We start from the raw sequence: 12,602 nt of genomic DNA on the forward strand, positions 1-12,602 counted from the left end.
ACGGGCTGTATTGTGGGTAACCAAACATTTCCAATTGAAACGATGCTGAGAATTGTCTTGAAGAAGAAACCGCACGACGGTTATGTAATGTTGGTTGCATAGCTTCAGGGGAAAATTCTCACCAGGCCCTCGTACTTGGCGGGAGACACTATTTTCTATAACATCTTTACGCGCTTTCTAAGAGCTCAGGAATGAAAAGAGCGACATAATTCTACCTAGAGTCATACTAGAGACACTGACCAACACATCTTTGCAAAGCTTTATCGGATTTTTATAGTCGTTTCCATTTCGCGACCGATCCTAACTTACTTTCTGGACAGCCCTCTTATTATCCATGCTGGATCTAGAACTCCTTCACAGTTATACGATTACGGATTACTGACAGATATCATAACCAGCCACAAATACTTTTAAGAAGCTTTATTTCGTTGCAAAGACTGGCTGCGATCCATTATGTCGATTTTCAGAATCATCAGCAGCATGCATCTGCATAAGAATAAGTAAGAAGGATAAGAATATTTAATTTGTTCGCGCCTCTTTATAAGTTAGTTGTATTCATTGTACAATAAATAAATATATGCCAATGAACGTGCAATCGAAAAGCAATAAGGTGATTTAGTGATACCGATTTACATTTCTTATATAATGTTTTGTTTGTTTCTGGTCCATGTGGATTTCTGGGAGAAAGTACAAACTTTACTAATGTAAACAGCACTCACACATGACACAATCAACTGTGGTGCACGAATACTTCACACCATTATTGATGACAATTACCACTTCAGAGCTGTGCCTTACACGCAGTACTTCTGTTTACAGTCAAAGGTTATCCACAAAGCAAAGATGTTACATTATTCTTAACAAGCAAAGGTCTCAGATACGTTTCTTTAAGCACAGAATATGTGTAGGAGAAACAGAAAGAATACGTTACTTATTTAAGTGTACTACCTTGGCGCCCGCTGTTTCGCTCACGTAGACTGTATGGCCTACAGAGACTTCTTTTTGGTTAATCGAATTTCTATGTTGTTCACAGATTGCAACACCTTCCAAGCTTTTAGCGCTAATTAAGGCCGAACAACGATTCTGGTAGCTGCAGCCCAAAGTTTTTGTTAATCACACCTTTTGCATTCTTGTGGAGATATTTCATCTCCTAACAAGTATTTATTTATATCTAACCGAGAAGTGAAACACCAATTTTCACAAATTTTACTTTAAATTTTTTTTTAACGTAACGAAATATTTTCTTTAAAATTTTCATCACCTACTGCACTCCAGAAACACTTAAACACATATTTTTTTAATTTCTTACTACTAAGTCAAATGCCAGTTGTCATAAATGTAGCCTTAAAAATCATTTTGCAGATCTTCAGTAATTATTTATTTTCAAAAACTTTCACCCACTATTTTACTCCCTTCGTGTTTGAATTTCGAGAAATGCTGAAACATGAACTTTTTATTTTCCAACTGACAAATCAAATACCAGTTTACCTAGTTCTAATTTCGAAATTCCCTTCATAGTAACATACTTTCAAAACGTTTTTCATCCCCTGTTCACCCCCTTAGGAGTGGAATTTCGGTCAGTCTCGTCTTAAACGATGCCTACAGTATAAGATTCAAGTTTCTATCCTTACCGGTTTAGGCTGGGCGACGATGAGTCAGTGAATCAGCTTTGGCCTATGTCACCCCCTTGGGGGTTGAATTTTCTAAAACAACGAAACATTGATTTTTTTTATTTCTAACCGAGAGGCCAAGCGCCAATTTTCAAAGATATAGCTCAAAAATACTTTCGCAATGATAAATTTTTATGAAGCGTTTCACCCCCTTACGGCTTGAACCTGCAAAAACAGTGATATGCAAATGTTTTCTTTGTAACAGAGAAACCACATACAAATTTTCATAGATTTAGCTACTAAAATGTTTGCACAATGAAATATTTCCATAAAAACTTTCATCCCCTATTTCCAACCCAAATGTCATTTGTCTAACTTCAAAATTGCCTTCATAGAAATATTTTTCAGAAAATCCTTCATCCCCTATTTCACCCCCTTAGGGTTGAGATTTCGAAAAGTCCCTTTTTAAAAGACGCCTATAGTATAAGATCCACACCTTCTCCAAATTTCAAGTTTCTGTCCTCAGCAGTTTGGGCTGGACGACGAGGAGTCAGTCAGTCGGTCAGGACATTGCCTTTTATATATAGAAATATGTTATTGAAGTAGGGTAAAAGGCAAGTTGTGTGACGGCGGACTTCACTGCGAAAAAATGTTTACAGGAAAGAACTGTGGTTATCTGACATATCATCATAAGACTTTAAAGTGCATTCTATAAATTAGACAGATACAGCGGCGAGATGGAAAGTGTTCCATCATGAAGCACGAGTTCAATTTTTACCACAATTTTTGGAGATGTCATCACATAACGTTTCTTAAATGATGGAAGTTCAAACTCACTCGGAGCTGATGTCCATCATCAACGTCAGTAATAGATTGACTCCACAGACACGAACACTCTCTGGTATCTGCTATGGCGTGAAAGCAAAGATCCTCCAAATATCTTATTGAGGAATTTCTTGTCATGCTCGAAACACATGATGAGTTAGTTCGCCAAGATTGCCACCTGGAAGCTGATATTACAGTGTACAAATTCCCATTGCATTCCAAACATGGATTGTGGGTTATAAGTCAGGGGACCAACAGATCAGTCATGCATCCGTACATTACTCAAGGCGTTTGTTGCTTGAACTGTTATGTGGGGACTTGCGTTATCCTACTGGAATATTCCATTTGGTACGCTAGTCATGTAGCAGAGCATCATATTCTGCAACATGACCAGGGTACCAAATGGTATATTCCAGCAGGGTAATGTAATACGGCACGCAGCAATTCACACCACAGGTTTTACCATATTGCCACATTTTAGCGAGTATTCCGCCTCTCTTCAAGAATTACCCTATCAGTTCAGTTCTCTTGTCCATCTGAAGAGGTATGCGACTCGAAAATCAATGCATCCTGTGACTTTTCAACAGATCATCTACGTGTACTTTAACGATTATGTGTCCGCCATAAAGTGAGACTCATCGCTGAACATCACAGAATGGCGCTCATTATCGTAGCTGACTCAGCCTCTACTCTACCCAAGTCTTTCTTGTCTGTGGTCGGCGTTAGCGGTGAACGACGCAAGGCAACTCGAAATCTCAATCCAGCTTACAGTAACTTGCTCCCGATCGTTGGTGGTGACACTTCCTGCAAGCTCTACACAGGGTTCAGATGTTTTCATCCGGCTATTCGTCAGAGCCAGTCGAACAATCCATCTGTCTTCTCATGGTGTAGTCCTACATACATATTGTTGATCTGATTCGATCTCATTGCCATTCGTTGCAGTCTCTGCACCACAGCCAACAGTCTGAGCAAACTGCCGGTATTACTGTCCAATCTCACTTATGCCAATGGTTCGTCTTGGAAGCACAGAGTGCGAAGGAAACGGTTATCTGTAATGTAATGAAATTAAGCCATATCAGCAACAACATGCTGTGTTACTCAATCCTGTCACGAACTGAGCAATATGTGAAGAAAATTCTCCGATACCGACTTTGTATAATGCTGATCTGAATTGTAATCAAAGGAACCCGTTTTACTCCCAAACTTAGCGGAAGTAGCCCCGTCAAAAAATGGTTCAAATGGCTCTGAGTACTATGGGACTTAACAACTTAGGTCATCAGTCCCCTAGAACTTAGAACTACTTATACCTAACTAACCTAACGACATCACACACATCTATGCCCGAGGCAGGATTCGAACCTGGGACCGTAGCAGTCCCGCGGTTCCGGACTGTAGCGTCTAGAACCGCACGGCCACCGCGGCCGGCTTAGCCCCTTCAGAGTTTGGTAACAAGCAGTTAAAGAACATGAAACACGAAAACTCCCGTAAATCAATTCGTAAATTATTTAAAAAAATGACTATAATTTCGTTCATTTATAACTGTAAGAGCCAAATAAATTCTCACTTGGTCATGACTTTGTCTTGCTGAATGAAAACACGATTTACATAGTTAACAGCTGTCAGATTCAAATTTTCCACATATAACATGCCTTGCACGAATAACAAGCGGGCTCCTTGGCTATGATTAGTCAGAGCTTGGAATCTAAAGGCGGACGACAAAATTTACGCTGGCAGGCATATAATATCACATAAAATACCTAAATTCACTGCCTACTTACGTAAATTCAAATCCTCCATAAGAATACATAGAAACACATGTAATAACAGATACAATAAAATAAAATAAAAATATATTCAAATGTGTACGAATTCTGAGAGACCAGACTGCTGAGGTCATCGGTCCCTAGATTTACGTACTACATAAACTAACTTACGCTAAGAGCAACATACACACACCCATGCCCGAGAAAGGTCCCGAACCTCCGGCAGGAGGGCTATGAAATAAAGGAGAATCAGAGGCAAGAAATAGGAATAACTACTGTTTATGGTAGGTGAACACAGATTATAATACATTTCTCTGAAATTACATTTGTTTTTAAAGAAAGCAAGTATCGAGAAATCTTGTCACAAAATAAAAATAAAATACATTTAAAACTAGGCGAAATTCTTTGAGTCTCTACAGGGAGAGAGCACTTGACGTTGCTGCGTATATTTTTGTAGACGATGCTTCGTAACGTTACCGGCAGCTCCTTGGTACTGACGACGTAATTATTATGGCTCCATTAGTCATGAAATTGACACGGACACGGACACATCCTTTTGATTGCTATAGACTCCTCTAAAAGGAAATATTATCCTCCGTCGTAATTGTTTAACGACAGAGCGGTCGGAGGTAGTTATTGCTTCTAAAATTCCAGTTCTTATGTGTGAGATTACGACGTTCCTCGCACACACACCATTCCGTTATCAACGTCCCAAACACAGTTCTGAAAAAGGATGAAATCCGCTGTGACTCGCCGATCGCGGCTTTACAGTCCGTCCACTTTTAGCGATAAAAGTAGCGTATTTACAGCTCTAGCGAAAACAGAACCACACAAGCAATTTAAAAGCCTCCACGGCGACAGTTAATGTATTAATGCGTGCGGAAGTTCACTAAGTCGCAAACGAGATAGTAACTCGAGAGAATGTTGGTTTGTGAAGTTCGGTTAGCTGCAAACAGTTCGGTTCTCACAACGACAATCACAGTCAATTCGCTCGAGCTTTGTTAGTACCCCACGAAATTTACAGTACGCACACAGTCTAACAGTTTGTTCCATAACGTGCACCCTTAAGCTTAGTTTCAGCCTTTACCGAAAAATAAGAAAGTGGCCATGAATTATCGTGTGATTCTGTCTAGCATGATTACACAACATACACCCGGCGTACGCCACAATGCCTCACGCCTTCCGATTGCTCGACTGCCATTATCGATTCGCTGTCGCATCTCAGTTCATAAAACAGTGCTGCATATTCCGTTTGGTTTCACAACCGTCTACCGTGATTTTACACAGTGCATTGTGCATAAGCTTTACGAAGATAATGAAACGTTCATTGAACATTTGCATACTCATTTAAAACGGGATTCAAGTAGCAATGGAAACTAAGCAAAACATAGTAATGTTCCATATTACAGCATAAAACAAAAATGTATTCTAGACCACAAACATACACGTACAGAGTAAAGAGGAAACGCCGGCCGCAGTGGCCGAGCGGTTCTAGGCGCTACAGTCTGGAACCGCGCGACCGCTACGGTCACAGGTTCGAATCCTGCCTAGGGCATGGATGTGTGTGATGTTCTTAGGTTAGTTAGGTTTAAGTAGTTCTAAGTTCTAGGGGACTGATGACCTCAGACGTTAAGTCCCATAGTGCTCAGAGCCATTTGAACCATTTTTTAAAAGAGGAAACATAAGGGGAAAAAAACAAGAAAAAGTTTTGTCCATCGTAATCAGCAATATCTTCACAAGACACAAGTCGAAATGTCAACAAAGCTTTCATTAACCTGTTACCGAAGGTTCGTGATGACAACGTTTTGGCTCATCATTGTCTACACATACATCACCAAAAGCTTTGCATTATGTTATGCAATTGCTATTCAACGACGATATTATTGTATTTGGCTTCCCGTGGCTGTTATCGGAAACAGACGATTACGTTACAGTAAACAAGTACTGTGTGACTAAGCAAAATTCATCGCACCATCAATACTTTCAGATTAATTGTGAAGTGTTTTAGCGTGTCTCGTGAAATGTAGTCCGTAGAGCAGTGCGATTTTATCCATAATCATGAATACCCCTGAGAATGCAAAACGTAGGAAGAAGATGTCGTGGAAATGGGCACATTCAAGTGAAAAAGAGGTCACATTCAAATTTGGAAAAGTGTGCCAGGAAGAAAAATACAGACTGAGGTAGTGACACATTTATAAAAGGCAGTCTTTCGGGCGACAAAAATGGTAGGAACGTCAGAAAGAACAATAAATTAAATTTTAAAGGTTTTAAGGAAGTGTTAGAAACCGCGTAAAAATTAAATCTCCTAGAAAACAAGGGCGTTCAAGAAATGTAGTTTCTCTAGATGACTTCTATAAAACGTAATGGTAAAGTATTATGAAGAGATCATTGAGAAAGCTATTTTTATTTTTGAACACTGAGATAAATCTTCAGGAGGTAAAGAATAAATTTCGGAAAATATTGAAAGAGATGGTGATTCGATTCAAAAATGTAAAAATAAGAGAACCATCCTAACTCAGCGTTCGGACATTGTAACAAAACGAGTACAGTACTCGAGAGCAATAAAAAAATAATTGAAACACCAGAGATGCTCACGCACAAAACATGGCTGCCTACGATTTATACCACGGAAACATTGTTAGCATGAAGAAGTTCGAGCTGTACTGACTAAGGGCAGTGCAGGCCAAAGAGCTATTGTTGTCCACTCTCGAGGAGCAATGGATTTCATAGATACAGAGAATAGTCAGTGTATGATTCTGAACCTAAATCCCAGGATTATCACGATGATATGTAAAGGGCTAATTACCACAAATAGAAGTTCCTAACATCCCAGCTAGTGGTACTGTTGTTCTTGGAAACGCGCTGTATCACACTGTTCAGAGAAACAGACTGCCCCACCACTGCTGCAAATCGAGAAAAAGGACATAATTGAATGGTTCATTCAGAACAAATTCAGTTTTGAACCGAAATTTTACAAACTGTGGGTTTTAATAAACGAAAGCCTGTTTTTAAAGCAGATGCTGTTTTGAAGCGTAAGCGATAACTGTTTTAAGGTTCCCACCATACCACTTGGTTTGGACCATATAGAGCTAATCTGGAACACAATGAAACAAAAAAATAGCAAAAAATTTTCTTCCATTAATTCAACTACCCTAAAATAGTGGATAATGCTCGTTTCACAGTCCCCGCAAATGTGACTTCAGTTTGACGTCGCGTAAAATATCGACAACCGCATGATCGGCTGCCGACTTTGTGACAAGGAAAAGTATGAATATTATTGCTCCTCGATTCACTTACAGCAATTTAAGCTGTCCTCTTAGGTTCCTGCCTAGCCGTGTACTCGGAAATCACTAAATATTAATTTCATCCTTCGTTCTCAAATCATACTGAATGGATATAACACTGAATATTGCAAAACACACTTATTTTACATTCATAAGAAAACCTCAGAATGTGTTAACAATGTGAACATCAAAAAAAAATTGCATGTGGTAGGATGCGAACCTACGCTGGCACTTAATCATGCGATGTTTGTGTCCTGTCTAGGTTATCATATTCTCTCTTGAAACTTATATCGTTGATGCGTTTTTAAGTGACATTTAATGATAAAGCTGACGTGTTTGTGATAAATTTTCACTGCTCCGTTACCTAGGAATGCCGTACTACACATTATAAAACAAATGTGTTTCGTGCTTAATTTGTAAATTATTGACGATAATAACTCACTCCTGAGAGGGTACTCTTATGTGAAGGTATTAACTGTCGATAAATCATTGTGTACCACTTTATTATACCAATAATTATGACAAATCATTCCAAGAATAAAGTGAATGTGGGGAGAGAGATGGCAGAATTTTGAGAGCGGACGTTCTGGACGTGTGTCCATCAGAAAGAGTAAATTTGTAATACTGGATGTCATGAACTTACGTAATGCCTTCAGTAGTTAGAATCTTTTATTCAGCTGGCAGTATTGGCACTGTATTGCAGTAGTTCGAGTAACGAAGATTTTTGTGAGGTAAGTGATTTATGAAAGGTATATGTCATTGTTAGTCAGGGCCATTCTTTTGTAGGGATTATTGAAAGTCAGATTGCGTTGTTCTAAAAATATTGTGTGTCAGATTAGTGATGACCGGAATAAGTAAAGAGAGAAATGTCTGAGTACGTTCAGTTCTCCTCAGCTGTTTGAAAATAACATAACGTAGAGGTTTTCGAGCACAGTAAAATATAAATTTTTCTATGGGGATGTTTCAAAGAGAAGCACAGTTTGGGCCACTGATGGCGTGATAATTTTATTGATGGTATGCCACAATGGATTTAAGAATGCATTGGAGCGAGGGACGCACCACCACGTATTGATGTTGCTCAGAGACTCCGTCGAAAACTACCCATGTGAAACAGACGATTTTGTCTGTGCACAGTTATTTTCTTTATGTATTTATTTGTTTCTGTAATCTGGACACATTCCAAATGAATGCCTCAGAATCCATTTTTTTTCTTTGCCATGAGTTTCGAAATAAAGGTTCGATGCAAACCTTTTGTTGATATGTGTATGTAGTACCTTCAGACGTACCTCTGTTAACAGCAGTACAGCACGGTGGTGCTGCAGTGACGCTGCACGTTTCCCGCCTGTCCACAGCGGTGCAGCACGAGCGCGCCCCCCGGCTGGTGTCGCGCCCGCCGCCGCAGCCGCCCCCGCGCCTCGGGCTGGGACTGGGCCTCGGCCTCGGACTCGGCCTGCCGCCCCCGCAACCGCCTCCGCAGCCGCCCCCGCAGCTCACGCTCGACCCTGGACTGCTCTACCCTGCGCTCGCCTTGCCGACGCATCACGTCTTCACCCAACAACATGCTGGTATGTGTGTTTCCCAGAAGGGAAAAAAGAGCCTAGCAGCGCTTGCCTGTCATATGCTGGTCCATCCCCGGAAGAAAATCAGCATTCTTTGTGCATCACTTCCACCCACGAAGATAACAGATCCATTTTTAGTACTAAAAACGATTTTAGCCTCAAATATCCTGTGTTCACACCACATTACATTATACAATTTACATTGGTGGTCCATCGCTAAACTGACCTTTTACGTACATGGTGTTTAGAAACAAGATGTCAGAAGACATAAACTTTTGTTGAAACTTTCTGGCCACACCTGGTCTGGAGACTGAGACATTTTGACAAGTGCTCCACCGTCTTATCCAAGCACGACTGACGGCCTGCCTCGCATCTTTGCTTTCGTCAGTACCCTATCTCCTGTGAAGGAGTGTCGTCAGTTGTCCTTGGATGACTCAGTCGGTGGAGCACTTGCCTGCTAAAGTGAAAGGCTCGGAACCTTGTTTTGCACATAGTTTTAGCCTCTTATGAAAGCTCCAATCGTTATATACTCCGCTACAGCGTGACAAATTAACTCTGGATACATTTTTGTTACTTCTTAGAACTCCTAATACTCAGACGAAAAAAATCAGAACAACAAAAAATATTAATGTAGAGAAATGAAATTTCGAGCTTACATTTGTCTAGGTAACATATTTAATAGATTAGCATTGCAAGATAGGTTACTGTAAGCGCTAGATAAGCTATTGCAGATGGGAAATGCTGGTCCATTAATAACCGGTGTAAGCGCCAGAATGTTAAATGCAAGCCTCCAGACGTGCATGCATCGTGTCGTACAGGTGCCGGATGTCAGTTTGTGGGACGGACTTCCATGCCTGTTGCACTTGGGTTAATGCTGGCTGTAGGTGGCTTTCTGGCCACACCTGATACGATAAGGATTGGAGACAGATCTGGTGATCGAGCAGGCCAAGGCAATATGCCGGCACTCTGTAGAGCATGCTGGGTTACAACAGCGGTATGTGGGCGAGCATTATCCTGTCGGAAAACACGCCCTGGAACGCTGTTCATAAATTGCAGCACAATATTTGTGTGAAATAACTGCGAGAGAGCTCCTGCTATCACATGAAATCATACCCCAGACCATAACTCTAGGTGTAAGTCCAGTGGGTTTAGCACGCAATCAGATTGGTTGCAGCCGGCCGGGGTGGCCGAGCGGTTCTTGGAGCTTCAGTCTGGAACCGCGAGACCGCTACGGTCGCAGGTTCGAATCCTGCCTCGGGCATGGCTGTGTGTGATGTTCTTAGGTTAGTTAGGTTTAAGTAGTTCTAAGTTCTAGGGGACTGATGACCTCGGATGTTAAGTCCGATAGCGGTCAGAGCCATTTGAACCATTTTCAGATTGGTTGCAGGCCCTAATCTGGCCACCTCCGAACCAACGCAAGGCCATCACTGGCACGGAGGCAGAAAATGAATGAAATGAGCACATGGCATTGTTGGCTGGAAGGCCCCATGTTGGGGATTTCGGCCACCGTATTGCAAGTCCTTTTTAGTTGACGCTACTTCGGCGACTTGCGGTTCAATGATGATGAAAATGTTGATGAAGGACACACGCACCCAGTCCTCTGCCGGGAATCGAACCCGTACCCCCCTGCGTGGTATGCGGAAATGGCACCGCTAGGCTACGGAGGCGGACACTGAGGCAGAACAAGCTATCATCAGAAACCACTACAGATCTTCACACTGCCCAATGATCCGTCGCTCGACATCACTGAAGTCGCATATTGCGTTGGTTTGAGGTCAGTGGAATGCACGCTACAGGACATCAGTAACCAATTCGTAACAGTTCGTTGTCACTGTGCAACTGCTGCAGATGCAGTGCGATGCGCCAAAGCCATACGGCGATGGCCTTCCGTCTCGGTAGTACCACGTGGGGTTCCGGAACCCGGTCTTCTTGGGACCGTACATTCCCGTGACCACCGCTGCTAGCAATCACATACAGTGGGTACATTCCTGCATGGACTCTTTACAGTATCGCAGAAGGAGGATCCAGCTTCTTGTGGCCCTGTTAGACGACTTCGTTCAAACTCAGTGAGGTGTTGACTATGGCGTCATTGCCGATTGAAAGGTATTCTTCATTAACAGCAACTCACCGTGTCCAATCTCAAAGGTAACTAACGCTCACGACCGTTACAGCGCGTATTGAAAGCAAACCTGATTTGGATCCTCATAGTGGAGCTACCAGCGCCACTCTTATGCGACTGGCGTAAAAATAAATAGACATCATCTTGAAGTTGTAGAATCACGCCTACCAATTTAGTTTATGTCACACAACTCCTTGTTGCTGGGATTTTTTTTTCTGTCAGTGTATACACCACAAACGTCTCTACCTGACTTGTCAGTCAAGTAGCTCCTCATTTTGCCTCACGAGGGCTGAGTGCAAAGTGCTAGCCCAGTCCGACAGCGCTTAACTTCGGTGATCTGACGGAAGCCGGTGTTACCACTGTGGCAAGGCCCTTGCCTCTCTAACTAACTCATTATCTCAATTTCCAGAGAAGATGGTCACAACGATCTGACGTGGATGCGTGTCCCAGCAATTTGTTTTTAATCACTTGACCCTCTTAGTCTACACTTAGCTATTTCAAGTCTGGTCCCGGCGGAGGTTGGAGTCCTCACTTGGACATGCGTGTGTGTGCGTTTGCCCTTAGGATAATTTAGGTTAAGTAGTGTGTAAGCTTAGGGACTGATGACCTTAGCAGTTAAGTCCCATAAGATTTCACACACATTTCGTCTCCCTCAATTCAAGAAACCTTTTGGGTAAGTCCTACGGAAATGTAATTCAATGATGACAGGTGTAGCCCTCGTTTAAGTGTTTCTCGAATACTGATTTTACCCTGAATTATTCCTTAATATAGGAAACTGAAAATACCCCAAGAAGAGCGTCGCACGTAATCATGGATTCTTTTACTGGCAGAGAGATCGCGGAGATACTTATCAAGCACGTTACGATAGAGGCGTTGTTGATTACGAACTGTGCTGCTAAAATTCCGAGCGCGGAAGCAACAAATTAAATCATCCGACCTAATCTAACTAAAGAACCAAGTTGAGAAACTCAGAGAAAATTGGAGCAGATATGGCGTACCAACATTTCGTTAAATCTTCCGGCCCTAGAGGCCTTCGTCGATAGACAGGGTGAAATTAACAAACCCAACAATCTGCAAGGGCGGATTCCTACCTGGAAATCGGGGAAAAAAAGTTCTATGACTAAGTGTCCGGAAATGGACGGTGTGCGTTGCACGACAACAAATAGTACCGGAGCATAGTACAGAGCTGCGTCGCATCCATGTCACAACATACGTTGAGAGTGGCGTCCATGGGATAGCGATAGTAGCGGTTGCTAAGCAGGTTACATATAATCGTCGTACTTTGGCTTACAGTATGTTGGCGGGCCATTTGTACAAGAGTTCGTCTCAGCATCCTGTAGAAAAGCACCTCCAACTCTGATTTAGGCACAGTCCGGCGCCACACAGCACGTTCGTATGTCTGAAAGAACCCAAGATAACACAGAAACGGCTTGAAATGTCGT

The 12,602-nt window shown here is 42.0% G+C and overlaps 1 protein-coding gene across 1 annotated transcript in view; it reads left to right on the forward strand.

The window, feature by feature from the left end:
- Positions 1-12,602, forward strand: part of LOC126278871 (nuclear receptor subfamily 2 group E member 1-like) — a 163,838-nt gene that overhangs the window by 62,357 nt on the left and 88,879 nt on the right. The window contains exon 3 of the mRNA XM_049979146.1: positions 8,835-9,047. Within this exon, the coding sequence (XP_049835103.1) occupies positions 8,835-9,047 (213 nt within the window). The remainder of the gene's footprint in view (positions 1-8,834; positions 9,048-12,602) is intronic.

The sequence above is a fragment of the Schistocerca gregaria genome, chromosome 6 (genome assembly GCF_023897955.1).
Source record: "Schistocerca gregaria isolate iqSchGreg1 chromosome 6, iqSchGreg1.2, whole genome shotgun sequence".
Lineage (NCBI taxonomy): Eukaryota > Metazoa > Arthropoda > Insecta > Orthoptera > Acrididae > Schistocerca > Schistocerca gregaria.